Source organism: Drosophila serrata, unplaced genomic scaffold (assembly GCF_035046125.1).
Source record: "Drosophila serrata isolate PLE 108 unplaced genomic scaffold, ASM3504612v1 contig_190, whole genome shotgun sequence".
NCBI classification, from domain to species: Eukaryota; Metazoa; Arthropoda; class Insecta; order Diptera; family Drosophilidae; genus Drosophila; species Drosophila serrata.
Window position 1 is genome coordinate 402,115 of NW_028257088.1, and position 9,684 is coordinate 411,798.

Here is a 9,684-nt window from a genome sequence, read left to right on the forward strand (position 1 = left end):
AAATGTTGTGTGTAATTTATATAATATATTAATGATTTATAAGCCCATAAGGCTTCAATTATCGATAAAGTGATAATAAAACAATACCTTGAAACAGTTTATTTAAGGTGTTGAACAATAAAAGTAGTTGAACAGCAGTGTGCGAAAACTACCTTTGTTTAATTCGTATGAAAATGGTTTAAAACACTTAATCTTACAAGTTGTGACTTTTCTGTCAATCGCTCCAACTCAACACTCTACTCGACATAAAAACTGAAAGTCTATACAAATAACTAAAGCTACACCGAATACTACAACTAAAACACTAAGAATTCGGCAGAAAACTAAGACATGACAACACTAAATAAGCTACAGCCACCAGGAAGTGCTTCTCCTCCTCTGAGTCATGGCTACCAGAAGCTAGGGGATGCTAGGGAAGCTGCGATGGTCTTAGGAACGCCCAGATCCTCCCATATTGTTAGTGAGTCACTAGTACAACCGGAAAACCAGCCTACCCGGGACCAGATCCCGCCTCTAACCGGCGAGGCTTCAGAAAACGCAACCGCAGTCCCCCCAGGAACTCCAAGAACTCCATTGATGTCATCCCGTTTTCAGGACCTCACTCGACCCCGTTCTTTAAGGCGATCCACAGACAGCGTAGCTGTACAAAGGATTCAGTGTGAACTTAACAAGTTTTGGACAGAAGCGCCCGAAGGTTGCCGCCGCATCGATGTTGACGAGAAGGATATATTTCGTTGGAGGGCCACCATTGATGGTCCACCTAATACTCCCTATGAGGGCGGGATATTTGATCTAGAAATCAACTTTGATGAGGAATATCCGTTTAAACCGCCCGAGGTTAAGTTTCTTACACCCGTATTTCATTGCAACATTGCGCTGGGTGGAGAGATATGTATGGATATTTTGCAATCTGAATGGACACCAGCCATAACAGTGGCAGCATTATTATTATGCATTATATCCATTATGACAGATCCCAATGTAGATGATGCCCTGATGCCCGATCACGCTGCCATGTACAAGGAGAACCGGAAGGAGTACGATTCCCAGGCACGCCGCTGGACTCGCAGGTTTGCCAAACCAGATTAGAGGCGATGACAACTGGCTTTCCAGAATGTCCTTTGACATCGTATTGATATTTGATATTTTGTGATTTTGACAAATCAATGTTTAATTAAATGGAGAATAGCAACGAAGAAGCACTTCCTCTGCATTTGTGTTTTCTTTATTTCGTTTCAATGATTTTGTTGTAGTGATAGGAGAACCTAGAAACTAATCTAAAGCGAAATGAAATAATAGGAAATAATGGCGTATTCAAAGAGTTATTACCCCATGCACTTTATGGGATCGTAAAAGACACCCGTCGTTTGCCCGCGACAGAAGCGGGTATCGATGGAGCGTATAAACATGTTGGACACACCATAAATATGGTCTTTGATTATGGTTGTTAGCTACCGTTCTGCGATTGGCATCGTAATCCGCCAGTTGTTGCCTCGATTGCGGCACCAAAACAATATTTTGTGGACCCGGCAAACGATTACTATATAATATAAGTACACACATATATATAAACGATAAGGTGAACCCGGATGGATGGATGGATGGATGGAGTACTCTGTCTGGGGGGCTCCAATTTGGATCATTAAGACAAAGGTAACAGCGCTGAATGTATAAACCGAGAGACTTGACTAGAACTCACATTAAAAGGGCGGAAAAGGTGAAGAAAATGTAAACAAATGTTGTGCAACATCCATATAAAGACAAATGTTGCTAGGGACAAGTTGAGCAACACAGAAACGCAGATGTGGCTAAAGTTTACCACAAATAGTAACTTTGTGGTCCAATAACTGCCATGTTTATCATCCGATTTAACTTAAATTTTCAGAAAACAACCTCACTGGTTCAATTAGTTTCCCTGTACGTACCTACTTTGTATGGTTATCATATCCAGTGTACATTTAGATCTCTAATTTTAGATCTAGTAAGCACTTCATCTAGTGTAACCTCAACAACTGTATGCTTTTGTTAAGCAGAGCTCAGTTTCCCAATCGGTAGCTATCGGTCGCCTAAATAATATCAGATTTTAATTTTAAATTTGGAAAAAAAGTAACAAGTAAAAATTATTTTCCAAACCCAAAAAAAAACTAAAATGCTCAACTCAATGAATAATCGTGCGGCGGTGAATGTGTACTTAACGAGTGGCAGGACCTCCGAGGATCTGTCGCGTCTCGAGCTACTGGATTGGGTCAACGAGAGCCTTAAGGCTCAGTTCACCAAGATCGATGAGCTGTGCACCGGCGCAGCCTACTGTCAATTCATGGACATGTTGTTCCCAAACATTATTAACATGGATCGCGTTAAGTGCTTTACCAACGAAGAGACCGATTTCAAACAGAACTTTAAGATACTCGAAGCTAGTTTCAAAAAGATGTCCGTGGACAAGCAAATACCCAGCGAGAAGCTCATCAAACGATGCTTCCAACACCATTTGCAGTTTCTAAAGTGGTTTAAGAAATTCTTTGACGCAAATTACGAGGGCAGGAGCTATGATCCCAGAGCAGTCCGCGGTGGTGCCCCCATGGGCTTTGGCGCTGAATCAATTTCAGTGAATTTCTTGGCCAGCACTACTCCGTTCCCTATCCAAGGACGTCATTCTACATCTAATTCGGCAAGGAAGTCTTATTGGGAGCAGGTCAAGCCAGGGAATTCCGAAAAGGTGACACCAATGCAGATGCAGGAGACCGGGGAAGGTCAAGAGTGCTTGGCCAAGAAAATGTCCCACTTGAAGCTAAGACGAACTCAAAGTTGGTAGAAGCCAGATCCAGGGATACCCAAGGATTTGAATATTGCTTTCCAACACTAATCCAGTTTCTCTTTTCGAATTCAATACTGGTTTCCTTAATGGAATATTGTTTAGTCTTCAGAGGGCTATTTCCAAATTAACAATTGTTTCCACCTCAAAATGCACTTGACATTTAAATTTCTTGTAACAATTATAAACAACAAATTAAAAAAAGAAAAAAAGTTGGCATTAAATCTAATAAGAACCGACGGCAAATCAATTTGGCAGATAATACTTGGTATATGTACTTGTAGGTCTGCACAGATATCTCGCAAATAAAGAACTCGAAAGTCAAGTAGAGGCTCTGGAGTATCTCATAAAATACCAACGAGTGCTATTCTAATAAACGACAAATTAAATTACTCATCATCCATCCATGATCCCATTATATATTTGAGCGATATTAATAAACATCGAGTGCTAATGGTTCCTATATATACATATACATATATATCGAGTAAGAGTACGAAATCGAAACACTCTTTTTTTACACGGGGGGTAATAAACTCAACAACTGCAGCTGAAGTGCCATAAATATTGCCCCTACATACGCCACAATATATAATTCGGACCTCCGGCTAATTATATTTTTACGATCTAGCTAGCAAGCGACTTGTTTTTTTGTTTTTATTATTATTATTTCGGGTTCCATTCTCAATGGGGGGAGCATGGAGAAAGGTTGGTTGGACTAGCCTAATCACAATCATGCTAAATCATGAGGACTGGTCATGATTGACACTCGACGAACGCTGATCAGTGGATGTGGATTAACCGGATGTTTGATTATACCAATTAAACATAGAATTTAATATTATATTTATTTTTAACCTACAGAAATAAACACTTTTTGCTGTGGATATAATTTATAAAACCAATAAGGATGTTTTTAATATTTTAAAACTGATCTAACGGCGCTGTTACGACCTTAAAATCAGTTTTAAAATATTAACTTTATTAACATCCTTATTGGTTTTTAAAGATATCGTAGTGCCTTTTGTTTTCTAAATTCCACAAGACTTTATCAAAGATATCGCCTTATTGACCTCCAAGTCAAGGCACAAATCCCTAGATCCCCAATCTCCAGATCACCAACCACAATTCCCCATTTTTGCATAGAAATTTTAGCATCGTCATAAGCATTACAATTACGGCATTCTATTTTATAGCTAGACTTTCAAGATTTCACCAGATTTGAATGGCTGGCTAGTCTTCAAAACAAAGCTTAAAAAAATGTGACCGTTTTGTATATTGAAAATGGGGGCAATTCGTAAACTAACAATGTGGCAACGCTGTTTTTGAGAAGAAAAAAAAGTTTTCTCAAAGTTTGACGCGTGCGAAAATTTTTTCAATCACTTCAACTGAAAATTGCTGGAAACAGTTCATCTCATCTTTTTTTTTTTGGGTAAGTTACTCCACCAAAATCACGCCACTGAGCATTCATCCATAAAACTGAAGGTACTCCTAAAACCATAAGATTTTCGCTGAAAACGAAGTGATGCCACCACCACTACGAAACCGACGACAGCAACCGGAGGAGGCTCGTCCTCCTCTGCGTCGTAGCGACCGGATTAGGCTGCGAATGGAGGCCCTTAACGAGGCCGCTAGGGCCGAATTGCTGGCTGATAGTGATAGTGATGAAGCCGAAGCTGGATCAAGGTCTTTCATAAACCGGCTACTCGCAGGAGATGTCATCCTACCTCCTGGATCGCCTCTAGTTAGCGAGGCATCTGACGACGCAGCCGGAGCTGCCCCAGGACCTTCAAGGGCTCCATTATCCCCAATTCGTGGTCAGCCCTCAAGTGCTCAACCAAGTGCAGCACGCGCAGCCACAGAAAGGATTCGTCGCGAGCTTAACGATTTCTGGAAAGATCCACCCGATGGCTGCCGCATCGAAGCTAACGAGAATAATGTATTCCAGTGGAAGGCGGAAATCGACGGACCGCCAGATTCACCCTATGAGGGCGGGATATTTAAACTTAAAATTATCTTTCATGGGGAATATCCGTACCGAGCTCCGACAGTCACATTTACCACACGCATCTTTCACTGCAACATCTCGCTGGGCGGCATTATTTGCCTGAATATTTTGCGAGCTGATTGGTCGCCAGTCCTAACAGTGGCTTCCATTTTGATAAGCATTCGATCGATGCTAACTGATCCGAATACAGATGATCCCCTGATGCCCGACCATGCTGCCGTGTACAAGGAGAACCGCCTGGCATACGACTCCACAGCACGCCTCTGGACTAGCATATATGCCAAACCAGAATCGGAATCCTAACGGACCGGAACCAACAATTACCAACATGTAAATCAACTTTTTGATTTCTCAATTTCTGTACAATTAAACTAACAGAAAATGCATTTGTGTTATTGTTTTCTATTCCAGTTTTAAACTTGAAAATCGGAACTTCTATGTAATTATTAAGCTAGTTAAATATTCACCCAAAGATCTTGGCACTCAAAACCCCCGCCATATCGAAAATCGTGGCACACAGTGGGGCTCTTGGCCAGCAAATTACCAGAAGTACATAATTGCTGCACCCGTTTATGAGGGGGGCCCCCTCTTATAAGCGATATAGTATAAAGTGTTGCCATAAAACAATCGATTAGACGGCGGACTCGGAGTGGGAGTGGAAGTGTCAGAAATCCAGGTACAACGCAGACCCACTTCTAATCGTTGCCTAATCATTTGCATACCCCTATCGCATCGGATCGGTTCGGGACAGGATGTTGATTGTGCCAGCATATATTCATATATATATAATAAGAATAGTACGTAAACGTGTATATGGCCCAAAGCGAGTACATTTCAATACAATTCAATGATCAAGATTAGGAACGGGGGAGTCAGTGCGCAATCGTGAAATAAACTAATAATATTTCCCTCCTATAGAGCTCCTAAACAGGTCTATAAGGTCGAGATAAGGCCGATTCTTTGACTGTTGGACAACCGGCAACGCTTACACGCTGACCAAAGCTGATTATTGATATCAGCGATATGTCTCACCCAACGTTTGGACAGCTATTTAGTCGATCGCCCCCAAACCGATTCGATTCGATTCGATCCGTTCAGTTTCGTTCCTGTGCTTTTGTGTCACTCTTGGTTGTGGTCAGGAGGAGGTGGCATGCATGACCGTCATATGTCGTCCGTTGTTCAGTACAAACGTGCAGCTTATCTCCCGAGAGGTGTTAACAAAACCCAGGGGGGGGAGTTTGCTTCGAAGGGGATCTGGCGTTACCAGGTGCTCAGTACCTTGGGGGTTCAGCAGGTGCTTAAAATTAATGCTAAAGAGATTGCCTGCATTTCTGGTTTACAGCAAGGGATTTTACAGGTTCTTAAAAGATGGTTCCCAAAGATAATTCAATTTTAAACATGATAATTATTTATAATAATTAGTATCAGTATTGAGACCTTAATGGAAATGTAAGACTGATCATTATTATATATTAATACTGGGGAATTTCATATAGATTTAAAGATATATAACCTTGAGCCCTAATGAAACCAACTGTTAATTATCGTAAGGCTTTCTAATTAATTCTTTTTACTGTACTGAGCATGTTTACAATGTTAAATCTTAAGGTCTTAAAGTCTTAAAAAGCTCACCATATAAATTTGTATAAATCTTTTATATATTTTTAGTGACATTTTCGGTAACTTTAATATAAAATCTATGATCTAAGATGATAGTTCTTACTGTAACTCCTCTGAAGACAGAATTTAGAGACCTTAAACCCTAAAGTTCTATAAGACAAAGCTGACCATAAGAGATGTATTCCTTCAAGATCCAAAGACCCTATATATTGGCAATAAATTCCTAATAACATTTGGTAATTAACCAACTTTAAATCTATATATACTTCAACTTCATTTCAATATATCCACCAACCTTTACTCTATATATTTTCAAAGCTCTATCTAGTCTCCAATCTCTACTATATTTTCCCTGTAATTAAAACCCAATAATTCCTGTAACTATAATTGCAACTCTCAAGAAAATAAATAAAGTAAAAACAAAAGCTGATTCATACTCCTCATAACAAATCACTGTGACTTGTCATATTTCCTCTTCTTTTTAATCTTTTTTCCTGTAGGAAAATTCCAGAGAAAATTCTTTATATAGTAAATATAGTATTTGTCAAGCTCTTTCCAGTGAATTGGGTTATGGGAACAAGGCAAAATCGTGTCCGAAATGGAAACAAAATCCTTATCGAGGAGGAGAAGGCGCCTCTGGACACTTGTCGTCAGAGAACATTGGCATTGGATGGATGGATGGATGGTTGGATGCCTTACAACACTTGGGGGGGAGGGTTTCGGTTTGCCACCTGAATTTGGCATTGATAAAGCCGCAGACGAAACGGACAGACGGACAAACGGACGGACATAGTTGACACAGATACGTATAGTCCAGATACAGATACGAGACGACAGAGAGAGAGACAATCGTTGGCAGTTTGTAATGAAAAATTGATTAAAGCTCGACGCTCGACCGATCAAATAATAAATTTATCACAAAATAAACGTGGAAATTAAACACAGAAGCCGAGCGCAGAGTAGAGCCGTACGGGGGGAAGAGAATAAATGAGATTACAATTAATAAAATAATCGATAAGTGGCCTTTACTGGCTCTGCCTACAATCGCATTTATAAACAAATAAAAAAAAATAAAATATATATATATTATATACATATATTTATCGGTTTCAGATTGTAGGCCAAAGTTAATTACGCTTTCTGATTTGCCATAGCCACTCGACAACGACGACGACGATGGATTCCATTCGGAATGGCCCGCAGATCCTTATCCAGGCCCCGGCAGACCGGAAAATGTTTTTATATTTCGGATCGAAATCTATACTTTCAATGTATTTAGAAGAACATTATCAACTTGGCAATAAGATGGCAACAAATCGAGGAAATTTTCATATTAATTTATAGTAATATGACAAAGTTAAGGAAACCTTTTAAGAGGAGGTAACTCTCTCTCCTCTTTTTTTAATTCACTTCCCAGCTGGACTCGTGTCCGCAGGCCAAATGCCATTTTAATGACCCAACTCTCTCGAATCTCCTGGGCAGTGGAAAATGGGAAAAGTGGGAGGGAAAATGGCATCCACGGACTTTGTAGCGAACGCAATTCTAATTAGCCTATGCTGTGCAATAAACCAACGCAAGGGAAAAGGGAAAACGGAAAAGCGGAAAAGCAGTGGGAGGCATGGCTGCTGTGGGGATGGAAAATCAAATCAAATTAAGTCGCCGCTTTATGGGTGGGTTGTGGATTTTACACCGCCCAACGACTGGCGTTTTTAATAATGTTGTTGCTCATTTCGCGACCAGCGTCATTATCTGCATGTAATTTCTCATTTTCATAGTCAATTAAGTCAATCACACGCCCTTTTAGCCACCGCAAGCAAGGACGCTTCCCCCTTGCGATGGAAAGCGATGAAAAGCGAAGCATTGGAAGGCGTTGAAAAGCCTGGGACTGGCTGAAGGCTGCAACAACAGCAAGAGGAGGAAAGGAGAATGGGAAAAGCTGAAAACCGAAAGCCGAAAGCCACCCCCTGCAAATTAACACGTTGTTGTTTTTGCCCGCCAACGCCAGTGGCGGTGGTGTGTTTCCGTTTCCGCTTTGGCACCACCCCCTTGCACACTGAGAAGAATAATCGGACAACAATTTGGTATAAAATTAAATAAAAACCTAATGATATATCTACTTCTAGGAATATGGTAAAACAATAAGGGAAACTAACCCCGGAAAGCCTGTAGTTTGAATTTAAATTACAGCATCTTATCCTAAATCAATTATAACTAAACTTAAAAAATTAGCGTTCTTAAATCGATATTTTGTAATGACAATTTTTTCAACAAATCAAAAAATTCATAACTCTGCCAAAAATGCATCAATTTCAATTCGGTAAACTGTTTTGTGCTAGTTTTTACAAGATTAACAAATCTGCATACTGAGTTTTTAAGTTTTACAAAATTCAAATTTTGTCCATTTTCACAATTTCAGCAATATAAAATTTAATGATAAAATTTTGAAAAAAAAATCTTAAAATTTTTGATTCTATAAAACATTTCTAAATCGATTCTGCTGCTCATTCTGATCAAGAATATATATGATTTATATGGTCGGAAATGGCTCCTTTGTGAGTTACCAGCTTCTGACTAAAATTAAAATACCATTTTTGGGTCGAAATTTATCCTTATTTTTATATAACAATTTTATAGACAATTCAAAGCTTTAAAAATTCATAACGCAGCCAAAAATGCATTAATTTTGATTCGGAAAGCTGTTCTGTGCTAGTTTTTATAAGATTAATAAATCTGCATACTGCATATTTAAGTTTTACAAAATTAAAATTTTGTCAATTTTCTAACTTTTAACAATATAAAATTTAATGATAAAATTTTGAAAAAAAAATCTTAAAATTTTTGATTCCAGAAAACATTTCTAAATCGATTCGGCTTTTCATTCTGATCAAGAATATATATGATTTATAGGGTCGGAAATGACTCCTTCGTGTGTTACAAGCTTCTGACTAAAATTAAAATACCATTTTTGGGTCGAAATTTAGCATTACTTTTATATTATAATTTTTTAGACAAATCAAATTTAAAAAAATTCATAGCACAGCCAAAAATGCATTAATTTTAATTCGGAAAGCTGTTCTGTGCTAGTTTTTATAAGATTAACAAATCTGCATACTGCATTTTCAAGTTTTAAAAAATTCAAATTTTGTCAATTTTCACAATTTTAACAATATAAAATGTTGTCATAAAATTCGAAACGAAAATCCGAAAATTTTTGATTCCGCAAAACATGTCTAGATCGATTCGG

The 9,684-nt window shown here is 38.7% G+C and overlaps 1 protein-coding gene and 1 pseudogene across 2 annotated transcripts; both read left to right on the top strand.

Moving 5' to 3' along the window:
• Positions 1-1,217: 1,217 nt before the first annotated feature.
• LOC110179666 (microtubule-associated protein RP/EB family member 1 pseudogene) lies at positions 1,218-3,041 on the top strand (annotated as a pseudogene). The gene has a single exon (XR_015270823.1). The product of XR_015270823.1 is annotated as a microtubule-associated protein RP/EB family member 1 pseudogene (transcript).
• Positions 3,042-4,132: 1,091 nt separating this feature from the next.
• Positions 4,133-5,206, top strand: LOC110179665 (uncharacterized). The gene is made up of 2 exons (XM_020947277.2): positions 4,133-4,244; positions 4,317-5,206. The coding sequence occupies exon 2, from the start codon at positions 4,338-4,340 to the stop codon at positions 5,121-5,123; it is 786 nt and encodes a 261-aa protein (XP_020802936.2). The 5' UTR covers positions 4,133-4,244; positions 4,317-4,337; the 3' UTR covers positions 5,124-5,206.
• The last annotated feature ends 4,478 nt before the right edge of the window (positions 5,207-9,684 follow it).